This window comes from Physcomitrium patens, chromosome 26 (assembly GCF_059467195.1).
Source record: "Physcomitrium patens ecotype Gransden chromosome 26, ASM5946719v1, whole genome shotgun sequence".
In the NCBI taxonomy this organism is placed as follows: domain Eukaryota; kingdom Viridiplantae; phylum Streptophyta; class Bryopsida; order Funariales; family Funariaceae; genus Physcomitrium; species Physcomitrium patens.
Window position 1 is genome coordinate 9,093,694 of NC_143435.1, and position 16,599 is coordinate 9,110,292.

A 16,599-nucleotide genomic window follows, 5' to 3' on the forward strand; every position below is an offset into this window, starting at 1 on the left:
AAACTCATTCTACATCAAAAACACCACATCCTGGAATATATATATATATATATATATACGATAAGTATTGTCATACAATACAAAACCTAGTTGCATTAAATTTCATTAACTTTCATTAATTCACCCACCCACATTCAAGTACTAACATTAAAGCCAAATTCTAACAGTTAAGATGGAGTCACACGTAAAATGGAAAAAACATATCAGAAACGTAGCAACGGACAGAATTAAAGTAAAGTAAGCAAAGTAAAAGGCAATGGATTGAAAGGGGGTTGCTTGAGACAGGCAACAACGGGACAACAACAAAAGCGAAAAAGCGCGGGCCAAGTGGCGAGCGGAAATAGGGGGGATGTGACGATGACAGGGACCCAGGAGGCGCCCATCACCAGCTGTGCCGTAACAACTCCCGCCACTTATCGGATGCGTGCCTTATGACCACCACTTTGACTCAGACGGATCGAAGCACGAGGATCGAGGTGCACGCCACCGCTCTATTCATGCTCGGACGATGCTTCTCATGGCATCTTTTACTCGCAGGAATTGCTGGTGTCGGTACTGCAAGTCGTGTGCGGAGTGTTCGTAGTGTTCGTAGTGTGCGGAGTGTTCGTAGAGTGCGTAGTGTGCGTAGTGTGAGTAGAGTGCGTAGTGTGCGTAGTGTGAGTAGAGTGCGTAGTGTTCGTAGTGTGCGGAGTGTTCGTAGAGTGCGTAGTGTGCGTAGTGTGAGTAGAGTGCGTAGTGTGAGTAGTGTGCTTGGTGTTAGTATTGTTTGCCGCTGGAAGTCTCGGGGCGACGCGGCTTCGGAGGTTTCTGTGGCCGAGAGCGAAGAGGAGGTTCGACTAGTGTTCGTGAGCTAGGTTTGGTGTGAGTGTGTGTGTGTTGGAGTGGAGTGTCTTAGGACCATGGAACACTTACCTGAGGGCACGGATCCGCGGTCAGGATACTGTAGTAGCGATGGCATCTACTATAGCAAGCGGCCACCGGTGTGGATTCCGCCGACTCGGAATTTCGACTTGGTGAGTTTTGTGTTCGCGCCTCAGTTCGGGGATAGGGTAGCGATGGTGGATGCGCCTACGGGGCGGAGCTTGACCTACGCTCAGCTGGAGAGAAACGTTCGTGTGGTGGCTGCGGGATTGTACAAGAACTTGGGAGTGCGGCAGTATGATGTCGTGATGCTTTTGTCTCCGAATTCTATCGAGTTCGCGGTTGTCTTCTTTGCCGTTATGTCCCTTGGAGCGGTGCTGACCACGGTTAATAGCGTGAACACCACGGGGGAGATTCAGAAGCAGATGAATGACGCAGGTATAATGTCATCTCTACTCCCATCTCTGAGATGCCGTGGATACTGCTTTGTGGCTTCTACACCAGCAGGTTCACATTCACTTCTGCATGAGTGTGATTTGGCTGTAATCTTTCCAGTACATCAAGAAACAAGTTAACGAGTCGGGTATTGGATGAGCTGTCTTGCTCTTGACACACAATGCAATTTGAATGCCTGATTTGTGCATGTTTTCTTCTGTTGGCAAGTAACATTCATTCCCCCGTCTACGCACATGATACGAGTTATCACTTCGAGACGTTTGTATGGTGTCTCAATAAGGAGCACTTTTGCACAATGGAATGAATTGGAAACCTTGAAATCTTAATATGAGGTTTGAGTGGACGCTGGAATTATCTGCCCACGTTTTCCTTTTCACTTGGACTCTCGATTGCGGCAGTTTTGTGTATTACTTCATGGGGCGTTTTGATGATTTGGCAATGTGGATGAATTTGGAAAGGGAAGGTTTATTCTGATCGATTTGTGAATTATGTGCATCTGCAGGGGCGAAGTTTATTATCACTACGGCTGCCCTAACGGAGAAAATTGCGGGGGTTGACCTACCAGTGGTGATCTTTGGAGATGATGAGGTGGTGCCTAGTTTTGGTAGTAGAGCAACTCATCGATACTCTGAATTGCTGAGGACTGACACAAATGGTGTGCCAAGGTAAAGTGGAATAAAGAGACTGTTTTGCTTCCCTTTCTGAAATGGATTTAATGTTTGACGAACTCTACGCTCATGGTTTTTTCATGGTCAGTTGCCTTGAGAACGCATTGAGATCGTAAAGCTTAGCAAAATAATGGGGGTTTTACAGAAAATGTATTCATACCTGGTATTAGATTCCTGTAAGCTTTGTCTTCGGTGTGATCCAGCTTTTCTCTTCCTAAATGTGATTCCAGCTTCCAACTTGCTTGTATGTATTGTAATACCAGTAACCTTGAATGACTCAGTTGGTTCTATTGATATAATTTTCTGAAGTGTTAACACATTCCTGATGACGTTATGCAGGATTCAGATTTCACAAGATGATATAGCTGCTTTATTGTATTCTTCTGGTACTACCGGCCTGAGTAAAGGGGTGGTCGTTACACACAGAAACTTCATCTCATGTTCCTGCTTATATAATTCGGGAGTGGATGAGGTTTTTTCGTCTGATCATGTTCTTTTAGTCTTACTGCCAATGTTCCATGTGTACGGACTCGCAATCTGCACAATGTGCTCTTTAGCTCGTGGAATAAAGGTCGTTGTGATGCCCCAGTTTAACTTCGTCGAAATGCTCTCGTTTATTCAAACATACAAAATTACCCATCTGCCTTTAGTACCTCCTATCATCATCGCACTCGCGAAGCAAGACGTTGTACTCAAATTTGATTTGAGTTCTTTGTTCCAAATTGGAAGTGGGGCAGCTCCTTTAGGGAAAGATATCTTGTCTCTTTGTGCTAAGCGCTTTCCGAACGTGAAGTTAAAGCAGGTATGATGGATGACAATTAGGCGTGTTTATGTTTGGAGCTTATTTTCTTTGCAGATTATTATGTGACGTTTTTTGGCCTACTTGCGAGTGCTGGGATTTGACAAGTTTGTGTTCACATATCAGAAAATCCATATGCATGGATGTTCCAATTGGAACTATGTCCATACTTCTGGGTTCTAATGGATGTTAAAGTGTGCAAGAATCTCAGGGATATGGATTGACGGAATCAACAGGTGCTTGCTCCACAGCCCCAACAAATGTCAGTGATATGGACGCTCATTACGGTGCTTCTGGTATTCTTCTTCCAAATACGCAGGGTATGATAATCGACCCAGTTACTAATAAGCCCATGCCCCCAACCAAGCAGGGTGAATTCTGGATTCGAGGACCAAGCATCGTGAAAGGTATCAGAATTCAGCTTTAGATTGCCAACCGTGTATTGGATATCTAGGTTATTTGAGTCAACCTTTTGTTGAATCATATACAGGAAAACGTGGACATAGGAGCGGTAAATTAAACTTTATCCTTTTATTTTCACGTGTAGAGTACTTCAAAAACCCAAAGGCAACATCGGAGACCATTGATAAGGATGGTTGGTTGCATACTGGCGATCTTGTTATGATTGACAACGATGGGTATATTCATGTTCTGGATCGGCTGAAGGAGCTCATTAAATACAATGCTTATCAGGTGACCTGAACACGTGTTCATTTTGCAAATTTGCCGTTTTGTTGTTGTCGCAGTCAGATATCTTGCAGTAGCTCTAGATAATCTATTAGTTCATATTTCATATTTCATGCAGTCATCTGCATGACATCCTGTTCAAAAAACTTTATGGACAATCAGTTTAATGAATCCTTGTATCTAATTTTCACAATTCTGGCAATTACCTTAAGCACCTGCGAAAATCTTGAGCTGTTCTCTTATCTGGAGAAATGCCACCATGTGAGCTCTGTTGGCTAAACTGTTCACTATGTACTTGGTGTTGACCATTAAATTGATTAAATGTCTTACCTGCCGCCTTGTTGGTCCCGTCCTGGCATCTAACTATTTGGTTTTGATTGGAAACAGGTGGCTCCTGCTGAGCTCGAAGCTTTGCTACTATCTCATCCCTCTATTCTGGATTGCGCGGTCATTCCGTAAGTGGGATACCACTTTCTTGTTTGTGTCGTATGAATCCGAATTACAGCATGCCTTTTCGTGGAAGCTTCTGCGATAGTCATAGATTTCTCCACCAGCATGAATCTCAAGTTTGAAGTGTAACACCGAACCCCTCCAGGAATGAGAAAATATTGTGCACTTTTTGCTGGTTGTTTTTGACTCGGTCTATATAACAACTAACTTAGTTTGATTATTCTCAGGTATCCGGATGAGGTAGCTGGCCAGATTCCAATGGCATACATTGTGCAGAAACCAGGTAAAAAATTCACTGAAGACGAGATCATGGACTGGGTCGGGAAACAGGTAAATCCTTCATTTCATCAATTCATTGAAGAAGAGGTTAATCTCTCAGCGGCTTTACTGGTAGCCCTTAGTTTGGAGCCCGCAAAACATTGTTGCATGTGCTAGTTTCGCAAGCAATTACTAGAGTATTGAAATTTCGCCCAACCCAAAACGCTGTGAAGCATCGCCTTGTGTACATAGAAGCCTGGGCAATTGCAAATCAGCATATGTAATCTTATTGTTTAAAACGTGCATGTGTATTGCTCTTCAGGTAGCCCCGTACAAGAAAGTAAGGAAAGTTGCCTTCATAAATGCCATACCTAAGTCTGCATCGGGGAAGATTCTGCGCAGAGAACTTTTGCAGTCGGCAACAGCTAAACCACGTCTTTGAGGTGTGTTTCGTGTGCAGATGGGCAATAGTTAGGCTACTGGCGTTCACTCGAATATGTTGTATATCATGTAGAAATGGTCTACGTGCAAGGGGATTAGTATTCCCTTATGCTTTTCGTAGATAGGAATCAGAGAAGAGGAGGATGATTTATTCCTTGATGATCATCGTCCTAAGTATAAACTAAAGAGATCTCGGATATGGTTTCAGTGTGTGCCATTATCTCGGATCAATCTAAGTACTTGTCATAAGTCGGTTGTTCAGTATGCAATTTTTATTCTTACAGAACAAGGTCACTCTCTGGTCGACCTCAGTAGTCGCGGCCCATTCTCCTCCTCTGACCTCGTTATACTTCATTCCTGGAATGGTTTTTTTGTTTTCTCCTTTTCTTCTTTCCTTCTTTCTTTCTTTCAGTCTTCTTGCTTCCTTTTTCTTCATTGCGAGCACGTACTTTGATTTCTCGATATCTAAATGAGAGCATCCTATCAATGTATCTTGAGTAACAGCCAAAATCTTATAATTTGTAGTACTTGAGGTCTTTGAGGTTCGTGTTATACACAGTGAAGCAAGTATGATTTAGCAAAACTCACATCTCCAACAATGCATCTCTAGAAAGGCAGGCTGCGAGATTCATATAAAAGCCAGTCAAACGGCTCTTCACGAATCTACATTGTTGGGTATTTTTTTGGCCCTGTGCAGAGCAGAATAGAACAGAAAGGAAGCTGCTAGAGCATTCCAATCAGGCAGTGATGACTGGTCTGCAACCCGCTCTAAACCCAACCGCATCAGCATGCGTCTGCGATTGAATACAAATCTCGGCCGCTGTCGTATCCGAACTCAAGTGATAGTAAATGGTAAACGATGAGCCAGAAGACGGGGGGAAAGGTCCAGAACAAGAAACTTCAAGCTGCCGAATCAAGATGATGCACCATGTGAACGTCATGGATCTCGTACATTCAAGCGAGCGAGAGGCGGCAAGCTGCGAGTGCGAGGCACTGGAATGGAGGTGGAATGTTTTGTCACACGAGCTAGCATTGTCATGCGGAAATCATACCGCATCACGTTGCAGATATCTGGACCTAATGGATTACAGGTCGCAAAGGAATTCTGGGTGCACAACAAGCGCTTCTGATTTCCGTTGATTCTGCAATCCTGTGACTCCAAAGTTCTATATGACCCCCATAGAAAACACCTAGACTAGAAACCGTGAGGTGAGGCTGCAGAATCTCAGTGTTGCAGACTAGGTCAATAGCACCGTCCAATCCGATAGCCTATTGTGGACTACCTATTTGTTGACTAGGTTAACTGGCTCTGTTTTACATCTTCACACGGGGCACTCGGAGCATGGATTTGTGACGACATTGCTAGCAGCACGATTGTTGGAAAAGCCAAAAATCTGATGTATTTCGAACGACTCACAATCGACTTTGGCTCAAATTGGTAAATGTGGAACATGAGCCATCGGCAGAAGATTGGATCGACTTCTGAGCCACGGTAGAAGTATCGCCTGCGTCTGATTGAGCCCATAGATGATAATTAACAAGTGCTGGTCACGGAGAAATTGTTAGAAACTTGAGGAAAGACGAATGGGCATGTGGATAAGAAGACGTCAGTATTAAACATGTCTAAACTGTCAATGAAATTTGGAAAAGTTATTTAATGAAGCAGAAGTTTGATGTGACGATGAAAATGCAGCAATGTGGTGCAAAAGTAACGTTCCATCAATATTTCTGCCCCTTAAATGGAAAATAAGCACGTGTGCATGTCCACTCACATGGAAAATGTGTACATGTGTATATCTCTCATTTCGAAAGTCAGCTATTCTACTGGTGCTTTGTGGAACACTCTGGAGGAAATGAGGGACGATGCCTTAAAGCTGCGAACATATTCACATTAATGCCTGTGCAGAATTCTCTGACAATTGTGTCTACATGATTTAAACCTGGGTGAATAGCAGTCGAGCACATGGTTTGAAGGCCTGTAAAAGAATGGCGACTGCAAGGGCATATTTTTCGCCCCCGCAGGTTGTTTCCTAATTCGAATTACTACCGTAATTGAATAGAATTAAACGTTCTACATATCTACACTGCAGAATCGCCTGGACTAGCTTCGCTACCTATAAGGTAAGAATTGAATCTCGCTCCCTTAGAAGAGCGTCCATTTGCTGACTGTACAAGTCCTTCTTCAGCTTCAGTTGCTGTTCCCGCTCTCGTTGAGATCTCTCTTTCCAGTACTCCAGACATCTATTTTAAATCAAGCCACCCAACTCTTTCAGTTTAACCCCGTCAGGATAGACTCCAATCTGTCGGCAAAGAGGGCATTTGGCGTCACAACGGGCTGTTTTGGGACCCTCGTGTCCCAGCATGGAGGAGGCGGTGCAAGCGCAGTTATTACAGAACAGATGTCCACACCCCAAAGCTATAGGTTCAAACAACGGTTCCTGCATTAAGACAGCAAAGCACATCGATGTTAAAAATGTGCGCTGGATTACACGATTATGTTGACATGATAGGAGTAAAACTCAAAAACGCAAGTCATCAAGTTGCGTAAGGTGGAAAAACATAGGAACAAGTAGTTTGGAGAGTAAAAATAGACGGATAACACGTACCAAGCATATGGAGCATAAAAGGTCGAATTCCAGACTCGTAGACTCCCCCACCTTGCAAGTAAGAGTCGGCGAACAACAATCTAAATCGCACGTAAATTCACCGAGTGGTTCCGTTTCTGCAGAAAGATTCTCTTCAGCGTCAACAAAGTTTAGGTGCAGCACTCCAAGTTCAAGCAGATATGGTGACTTCAAGAGCTCGCCCCGCAAGGCCATCAAGCGACTTTTGAACAAACATCCTTCAGTCGATCCATGAACCTGCTTGTGAGGGTGAAGTTCAGAACCTGAGATGAAGGATTGATGAATATTTTGACAAACCAAGCCGATTATTTGAGCCCTAGCACGAATTATCACATTCTCAGACTTCACATTCTACATTCGGTTCTTGCGTTTCCCTCGCAGAATATACTTCCGCAATCCTGTTGCCAAGTGCAACTTTACCAACTGCTCTGCACGATTGTTGAAGCATCCAACCACTTCCAATAGCTTCTCCATCAACTCCCCAAAAAACTTTGCGTCGCCACCTGCAGGCCGCAGAAAGTTGAGAATGCTGCAAACATACAGTGAAATCAACCAACAGCCAGACACTGAAATACCTTATCGTACCTTCACCTGGCGGACACGGTTCAAAGACGGAAGGAGTTCGTTAAGAACCGACTTTCATGTCCACATTTCATCGAAGATGATAAAAGCTCAATAACCTCAGGCTAGTAGCTTCTGTCACGCAAAAGCTCTCCGCAAAATGTACCAGTCAGTCATCTTTTACTCGAAGTCAAATGCTACTCGGTAATTATCTTTGTACTTCAGCACCGATTCATACCCCGGCATGACACAGGACATTCTCCAGTCTTCAATGGAGATACGGGCAACCCTTTCCGAAGCTTCGTCTTCCTTTGGCAGCTCGAGATAGGCTTACGACCTGAAGTCGTGCAAGCCTGGGAATCCTCACAGCAAGAATGTGAAGAGCAAGGGGAGGTCGCGAAATCAAGGTCGTCGCCAGAGCTAGAAGAGTCGGGCGTTGTACATTTTTTGAGAATTTTCTTCAACCTTTCAAACTTCACATAAGAACAACCTGCCAATTGGTTGCAGGCCACTTCTTTCTCAATGAATTCAGTGTAAGTCTTGCCAAACTTCATCCTTGAATAGCCCAATCTGTTCTCTAAATCAAGTAGAGTGTTCGTCCAATTCGCCATTCGAGGATGGTATATTGTTCGGAGAGAAAGATTCAACCAAAAATGCCACTTCGACCAGACCAGAATCGAATGGAGTAATAGTTTCTAAAGAAGTTCAGAACTGGTTCTGTGCTACAGACTCACTCGCTGTCTAGTGAAGGATTAAGTGCCTTCCACCAGATTCCATTCAGAATTCCTGGTAAACGTAGTAAGGGTGAGACGCAGTCTAGGCACACGACGACGTTCCAAACCTACACAGTCTTGGCACAACGATCACAGGATCACGCAAGAGGAGGAGATAGGAGGCAGCTGCTGCTTCGGCTGCTACTGCCAGCGCCGTCTCACAGTTTTCCTCAAACTGTAAGCTCGAAAAATGAAAAATAATCACCAAAAATAATCTACAAACCAATGAAACGTGTGCCAAGACACGATTGACCACCGAGACAACCTGATAGTTCACCACATGGACCATGTGGCTCCAAGGGTAAGCTCGAAATACGGATCGCCATACTCACCGAGGCAAATTCGGCAACAGGGACAGAGTCACATGAAGAATCCACCAAGAGATCGCGTTTATAGATGTTTTCTATCTATCAAAATACTTATCTATAAACATGTTCATTAAAATAATTGTTTTATTCCTAAAGTGTGTAAAATTTACATTATTTTTACTAAACTATGTAATTAGAAAATAAAATATATTCATTTTTTAGACTTTATAGATAAAAATTTAATGTGCTTATAAATCTGAATTCTTATTGAAAATCAATTTTCTAAAGAGAACCTCGGCTTTGAATTTAAAATCAAGAATAATCATACTCTTGTAAATATCCTTCTATTACAAAAGCATAGTAAACTTTTTGACTATATATATATATATATATATATATATACTTCTATTTTTTTTTTTTAAAGCAATGAATAATAGCTAAGAATCATGTTGTTTAGAGAGAGAGAGAGAGAGAGAGAGAGAGAGAGAGAGAGAAAAGAAAAAAAACAAAACAAAACATCGATACAAATAAAAGAGATATGTTATTTAAATATGTATAGTTTTTTGTGCATATTATTAGATAAATCATATTGAATAAATTATATTGCTAAAAGAGAAAAAAAATATTATTAGATTATTATAATTGGCTCTCTCTCTCTCTCTCTATATATATATATATATATATATAATTACAACAGCTTTATAATATTGAATGAATAAATAAATCCATATTATTTGACACTATATTGAATATGCTACCAAAATATTAATTTTATTGTAATAATTGCATTAACACAATTGTATTGTATTAATTTATAAGAAAACATAATACTACCTTGTATTATTAACCTAATATAAATAAAAACAAACAAACAAACAAATGATAGCATTAGTGTATCAAAATGTGGTTTGATCAGGAGCACAATATGAAATTTAAACTTAAATGCTTTTTACATCTGGCCATTTCTACAATTTAATTAATATGATCTATTTATAAATAAAACAACCATAAAGATAGGGCCACTAAGTCTGAATATTAAGCAAATATCTTAGACCTTCTCAATAACCTTGCATCTATCTATTTCAAATAAGTAAGGAAATTTTTAACCGTTTTTTTTCAATTAATGTGAGTAACCATATTTTAGGTTTACAAGTGCAAAATTTGTTTAACAGAAAACCTGTGAGTTTTTATTTAGAAATAAATCCAAGATAATTTCAGTGTGAAATCATGTTTTGAATGTACAATCTCAAGAAATCTCGAGAATTGATATTTTGAACTAACATTATACCAATTTTATATTAGATGTGCCTCATGTAGTTTCAAAGCAACAGTAGAATACAAACTGTGCTTCATAAAATCCTGATCTAGTTCCAAAAGACAACCATATGACAGAGCACTGATACCATATTTGGTGGTAGACAATGATGGTATGTAACACTATGTATTGATTATAGTTTTTTTGTGTATTTTTTAACACTTGTAACCTAAAAAATACAATGAAGTTTTCGATGTCAACATTATATTTCTACTCTAAATCTCAGGTCAACCCCAAACCCACTTAGGGATGATCAATACTAATCTGGTAGATTTCAACTGACAAAACCCTAAAATCCTGAAACCTGGTTGCTTCAGGAACTGTTCTCGTTGCCAGGGTGGCAGTTGAAAGGAACCCCATTACCGTGCTTCGAACCTTCCATGCAATGTCGCAACAACCAAGGGAACCAGAATTTAGCATTGTTTGACCCATTACCACGAATGGGATGAGGACGAGTTACCACGACTTTACAGGGTCGAGATTAGGGGAAGGCTCTGTGTTGCCTCCACCTGGGATGCCACGGTGGACTCATACGCCACGTCGTCACTGCCATGTTATGGATAAGTATTCAAGTCCCCTTACTTTCGTGTGCACACCGGATCGGTAGCGCGCTTTTTGAATTCAAACGTCTCCAGACTGAGTTTTCTGAGGATTGGAAGGAAAGGATCCATGCAATCAACGGCGGCCTTTTTCGAAGAGATAGATCTCCCAAGACTTCGGGATTGTCTCAACATGCAGCACAGGTTTCTTTGATATTTGTTTTGTCTCCTGTTCTACTTCAGGTTGCAATTGAGATTTCCACGATCGGTGAGAATTGAGTTCTGGAGTTGCTGCTTTTCTCCACCCTGCGCAGTGGTGAATTACCTGGGTGATTTTACTCTCAGCAGAGATTCGACCATTGGGACTCTGTTTTAGATCTGTTAATTCTGCAAGGCCGGGAACCGAAATAGCGGAGAGAGTTGGATTGTGAAGGTTTGCTTAAGGTGTGCTTGTCCGGTTATCCAAGTGTTGGCCTCGTAACGTGCTGATTGCTCGTTACGATCAGAGTAATAGAGCTTCTGTATCGGCAATATGAATTCGATATTTCGTCAGGCTATTACTCTATTGAGTAGAAGTGGAATGATAGGCGATGGAATCAATGACGCTGTAGGAAGTTTATTAAGTGTAAAACATATAACTTGCTGCAATTTTGCAGAACAGGTTCGTTAAATTTGAGAGTAGGTGATGATCATTCTTGTTTTTGAGTTTATGGACAGTGGACTGGGAAGTTATAATCGAATCACAATATTTTTCATATAATAATAATAAAATGTTACTTATACGCACAGAATGTGAATGATAGAAAAGATATTTGCTTTTAGTTTTCGTTGTGTTTATTGAACTAAAACCTTGATACGTAACACTAAATACGTATTAATAGGAAAACCTACCCTGCTTTAGAAGGCACCATGTGAATGAATAATAATAAACAAATGAATAAAAAAAATACTGGTGAGACCAATTAAAGGTATTTTAACAAAAAAATATTGGTTCTAATGATATAAATCATTTTCTTAATAAAAATCAATGAACATGTCGAGAAAAAGTCAACAAAAATCTTTCTAAGTTTCTAATAAATTACATGCACATGCAATTTAGCTAAAAATATTTATTTTTAATCTTATGTAAATTTTGTGTAAAAAATATATAAATTAAATAAACGAGTATGAATATATATATATATATATATATATATATTTAAGAATTATATTAGTTTTGTTTATTCATAATAGATTTAATATTTTTGAAGTTTTCAAGTTTCTTAATTACATTTGAACCCGAATGAAAAATTAGAGGCAATACACAAGTATGATTATTATGCTATAGCTATGGTTTTGTTACCCAAGTATATGGATTAATTTTTAAATTGATGTGAGATTCATCTGCCTTGATACTTATACCCGGCGCTACTGCCGTCACAGTGAGATACCTGGTCGCGCCAAATTAAGGACAGGTATCTGGAAGCACCGATACCCTGTGACGCGTTTTTCAGGTATATACCCGGATTTTTCCTGGCTTCAAAACCCTAAACGTCGAAGATGGCGGTTGAGCGTCGGAGTATTTATTGTCCTCCCTCCATGCCCTCTATGTATTGTGGTTGTGGAGAATTGTGTCTGTGTATGTGCTGTGTAGCTAGGGTCTCTTGCTTGTTAATTTTTTCAGGTCTGTTACTGGCCCCCTTTAGGTGAGGACAGTTGTTTTATCATTTTTTTTTTTTTAATTTACAGTTCCGCGCATAGTGCCTTTGGTCGTGTTGCGTCGCACATAGAATGTCCTCATTTTCTTACGCACTTAAAAAAGCAACAAGAGTAGGGTTACCTATGAGCCTTGTTGAAGAAAGAGCTGCAAGAACATTAGGGATGGGGTGTGAATATGTGGCGCTTCTTCAGTGCGAGATCGTCACCGTCACTCTGTCTCAGCATTTACACCTTTTTTAAGTCCTCTTTCCTGTTCTTCTCTTAGGATGAAATGGTGTCCCCATCTTTTCTTGAGAGCTTACAATCTGTTTATCGCGCGATGATGATGACGCCGTGAGGCATTGTGTAGAATGCGAAAAGCATTGTGGACAAATACAAAAACGACTTCTTCTTCCACTGAGCGCCTGACTGGTATTTCCCTGAGTACTTACAGCTGACGATTTGATTTTTCGTTTGATATCTATTCAGCTCAAGCACTGAAACATGGATATGTAATAGATTTCAGTCGGGATACTCGGAAACCTTGTGCTACCTTCGAAATACTGATTCTGAAATATTTGTACAATTTCAACGGGATTTCCCGTTGAAGTTTAGGCATCATACTCCCCTCCGGCATAACCTACTCATTCTGCATTGTAACTCAACCTCTTTAGATAGCCTAACGGAAACCGACACCTGCTAACCCTTGGACGGTTGATTTGCTTTCGGTGGGCGAGAGTAAAAGTGCGAATTGACAACTTTTCCGATAATAAAACTAATCCATTAATGTGTACGCTGACGATTGCAAACTCCACAGTAATTTGAAGGATTTGTCGTAAATAAAAGTATCGATGACGATCACTTCTAACTTATGGAACAAACTATTTATAGTAAATTGACAGGCGAGTTTCGATAGACAAGGGACAGATCCCTATTACACAAGGAATGAGATCATACGATGATCCTTCTGTGTTTTAGCTTGGTTGAACGTACAGAAGTGATATGGAACAAACTTGCTCTGTAATCCCTCGATGCGGCGGTTAACAATCATGCCAGGGGATATTCAACCTTGTGTAATATGTACTATCGCGAATTCTGAGATTTGGTTAACGGGGTAGATTATTCTTCTGCACGTTCAGCGTCAGTTTGCAACGAATGCACTATTCAACTGAGTGACATTTGGCATGTCTAGCTCCAGTGGATTCTTTTCTACAGGATTTGTTCTCATGCTCCACAATAATGCAATTCATTCATCAGAGCGAACACCTGCTGACACCAAAGATAACATGTTGAAGTATTATTATCTGCTTGTCGTGTTTGCAATGGATGCCAATGTGTGCTCCTAACCGCGACCTAGAAACGAGGATTGATGGAGAAATTGCCGCTCCAGGCGCCATTCCGGAGACCCAGTAGCTACAAAACCTGCACCTAACCCACCGTACCACACGTAACCCAGGGATCCCTGGGGTCATCCACCACCATCCTGACGTGCAGGTCGAGCGGTAATATGAGTGACAGTGAAGTTCGCACGACTGCGCGTGAGCAAGTGCCAACCGCATTGCCTCGCACTCTCTCAGTTCGCTTGTGCAGTCCGAAGAGGAATTGCTGCAGAATGGACCTCTACTATGCCGTTCCTGCGAGGCGGAAGCAGTTTCCGACCACAGTAGGTAATTTAAGTGGATGCCTTGTGGTAGCGTGGATTCTGAGTTTAGTTAGAGAGAATATACTTCGGCGTTTTATGTCTGTATTAAAAAATCATGGCACCTACAACGGAAGCAAACGAACAATTAGTCCAAGGCAGAGGCATTTGGAGTATTGTGAGTGAAGCAGATGTCGTGGACCAGAATAATTTTATAGAGTAATCAATAGAATGGGTTGCTATAGATTTGAAGAATAATTCACATGCAACGATGGTCTGACACTCCGACGCAGTGTTTCAGCATCGGCGTAGTGAGGATGAGCTGGGATTTTACACTTTGAATGAGCAGGCTCGCAACGCCGAGCTTCCCACTGAAATTTGCACTGAAATTATGGACCATTGAGTGTGACACCGCACGAAGGCCCATTCCCGTGAAGTTGTGGTGGAAGTTTAGCATTGTTATTACACTGTGAGTGTTGGTTGAATCCCAAGTCTTCGACAATGTGATCACCGCACCACCTTCGCCTGCAGGGAACTGGTTTCGACGTCAGCCACTGTCCAAGGCACATGTTGAGCGCAGGAGCGAAGATCGCCGATCTGTATAATTTAAGCAACCATCACGGAATCTCATCTGACCAGAAAGATATGACGACAAGAGGGTCGACTGACACTCACAGCCCTGGAGTCCGTTTCGCTTGGCCACATGCGGAAACTTAGGGTATGCGCAGTCTATGTTAAGCGCATGCCGGGTGGGAGCATGTTGGGTTGGATCAGGCATCGCCGAAACACAACCGGGAATGCGACAAGAGATCGCGGATCCGAACGAAAGAGTTGCGCGCCGAATCGAATTCGTTCGGCTGGATCTATTTATAATCACCGAAGCACGAGTCGTCTTGCTAAATACCCAACTCCCTCTCTCGAGTTCGGATTTCAGCTTTTAACTTCCGTTCAGTTAAGTATTTGTCGCTGCTCCTGTTAAGTGCTTTTCCTTCCACTCCACGCCGTCTTGTTGCTGTTGGAGCTCGCTTCCATGGTCCTGATCACAAGATGCGTCGTGCTTTAAGTGTGACACGAGCAGTAGAGCACTGGTAGCACTCCTAAGATTGCCTTCTTGGAAGCCCATAACTAACAGAATGTCTTCAAAGCCGGAGAAGCTGTGTGGAGTATTGACAATTTTCGTCTCAGCACTGTCAGCAGATCGTGTGGCAAAAGATGTTGTCTAGACAGCTAGTTTCTCTGCTGTTTGGTTGGTGAAGTGTTGGCGGTTGATCAGAATTCGGCGAGCAAGTTTGCGCAGAGCAGCTTTTGAGTAAGTAAGATTCAACCTACACCAGAAGATTCCATGAGTTTGTTGATGTGTCGCGTTCTGGAATCGTATGATGTTGCTGGGTAAGTCTAATGAGCTACTCGTCATGAAGGGTCCAACCTAAGAACTCTCATTGGAATCTCCACCCGAGGAACGCAGAGTGATGATCAATTTGTCGAGCAATTCTTCGTGTTATTTTAAAAATTTGTCTGCACTTTTAGTGGTTGGTGAGAAGTCTTTGTGGTGACGTGAGTTCTATAAATAGGCTTGGTTTGATCCCTCGGCCAGCTTTCGAACTCCCCCAGAGAATCGACCCACGGGAGCCCTTGAGTTGTATCGTCAGTCGTTTACATGCACCACTACCGAAGCTATTGCGCCAGTGCAGATAGTAATGCGACGGTTACTCGTACTGACCCTGCCCAAAAAGCTCAATTAGCAAATCCTCAAGTGTTTTCGTTTGTTTGAACTGGGCAGGGAGCGATCCACAAAGATGTTGGACCCGTCTCCGTCGCTGCTGAGCCGCAGGGCGAAGCTGAAGGAGCCATCCAAGGCTGCGGAGGAACAGACCTTGATCGGCGAGACGGACATGCCGCACTTGATGCAATCGCACGCGCTGCGCGTGGCATCGGAAGCGCTGGACTCGCACAACGTCACCGACTGCAAGGAGATCGCGTGCTACATCAAGAAGGTTAGTTAGTCAAACGCCTGCTCGGCGATCCCTTTGCTCGTTCATTCGCAGCTCGTCGCAATTCTCGTGGCGCTGACGATGGCTTCGGGTGCTCCGCATTGCAGCAATTCGACAAGACATATGGCGCAGGGTGGCAGTGTGTCACCGGCGTCGGCTTCGGCTCCTACATCACCCACTCATCGGGCTCCTTTATTCACTTCTGCATAGGAAGACTGGCGGTCATGCTCTTTAAAGCCGCAACGTAGTCATCTCGCGGAGCTTGCAGCAACGGATCGATTGTGTTGTCGGTGTAGCACGATGTATATAAGTAGTTCTGTATGAATCACGGCATAGCCTTGTGAGGTTTATGTTTATATCTCTAGCTAAGATTGCCACCCGCTGTGTATTTTGTCAAGCGGAAATGTAACGCCCAGTGCGACGGGGCACTTTTTCTTCACTTCTTTGTCTGTTTTGAAGCGTCGCATATTCATCATTAGTCTTCTTAATAACTTAGTCGAGGGGAACGCATTTCTACCAGAAAAATGTATCAAGGAGCCATTAAAATTCACC

General features: G+C 42.3%; 3 protein-coding genes across 8 annotated transcripts; 2 read left to right on the plus strand and 1 right to left on the minus strand.

The window, feature by feature from the left end:
• The first annotated feature begins 439 nt into the window (after window positions 1-439).
• On the plus strand, window positions 440-6,370 carry LOC112277953 (beta-phenylalanine coenzyme A ligase). 6 transcript variants are annotated; one of them, XR_016501162.1, is made up of 9 exons: window positions 440-1,299; window positions 1,820-1,982; window positions 2,325-2,787; window positions 2,996-3,191; window positions 3,332-3,477; window positions 3,859-4,046; window positions 4,149-4,251; window positions 4,502-4,622; window positions 5,318-6,370. XR_016501162.1 is itself a non-coding variant. In XM_024510850.3 (9 exons), the coding sequence occupies exons 1-8, from the start codon at window positions 900-902 to the stop codon at window positions 4,619-4,621; spliced, it is 1,659 nt and encodes a 552-aa protein (XP_024366618.1). In that variant the 5' UTR covers window positions 440-899; the 3' UTR covers window position 4,622; window positions 5,318-6,370. The 6 variants fall into 6 exon arrangements, 3 of the variants coding, with proteins under 3 accessions (XP_024366618.1, XP_024366619.1, XP_024366617.1); XR_016501163.1 differs by having other exon boundaries at window positions 5,323-6,370; XM_024510850.3 differs by having other exon boundaries at window positions 3,859-3,926.
• A 95-nt stretch (window positions 6,371-6,465) lies between these two features.
• Window positions 6,466-8,556, minus strand: LOC112277909 (putative E3 ubiquitin-protein ligase BAH1-like). Its single transcript, XM_073531637.2, is given in 3 exon segments — window positions 6,466-7,058; window positions 7,227-7,747; window positions 8,044-8,556. Coding segments are annotated over 3 exon segments (1,086 nt in total). The 5' UTR covers window positions 8,417-8,556; the 3' UTR covers window positions 6,466-6,866.
• A 7,296-nt stretch (window positions 8,557-15,852) lies between these two features.
• On the plus strand, window positions 15,853-16,486 carry LOC112278135 (uncharacterized). Its single transcript, XM_024511253.3, has 2 exons — window positions 15,853-16,050; window positions 16,155-16,486. Exons 1-2 carry the CDS (start codon window positions 15,853-15,855, stop codon window positions 16,293-16,295), a joined length of 339 nt encoding a protein of 112 aa, XP_024367021.1. The 3' UTR covers window positions 16,296-16,486.
• The last annotated feature ends 113 nt before the right edge of the window (window positions 16,487-16,599 follow it).

Excerpts from the sequence above, each read along its gene's own strand:
- LOC112278135 (XM_024511253.3), top strand. The coding sequence starts at position 15,853 with ATGTTGGACCCGTCTCCGTCGCTGCTGAGCCGCAGGGCGAAGCTGAAG. Across the intron at positions 16,051-16,154 it reads TCGCGTGCTACATCAAGAAG|CAATTCGACAAGACATATGG; the intron begins GTTAGTTAGTCA and ends TCCGCATTGCAG.
- LOC112277953 (XM_024510850.3), top strand. The coding sequence starts at position 900 with ATGGAACACTTACCTGAGGGCACGGATCCGCGGTCAGGATACTGTAGT. Across the intron at positions 1,300-1,819 it reads GAAGCAGATGAATGACGCAG|GGGCGAAGTTTATTATCACT; the intron begins GTATAATGTCAT and ends GTGCATCTGCAG. Across the intron at positions 1,983-2,324 it reads GACACAAATGGTGTGCCAAG|GATTCAGATTTCACAAGATG; the intron begins GTAAAGTGGAAT and ends GACGTTATGCAG.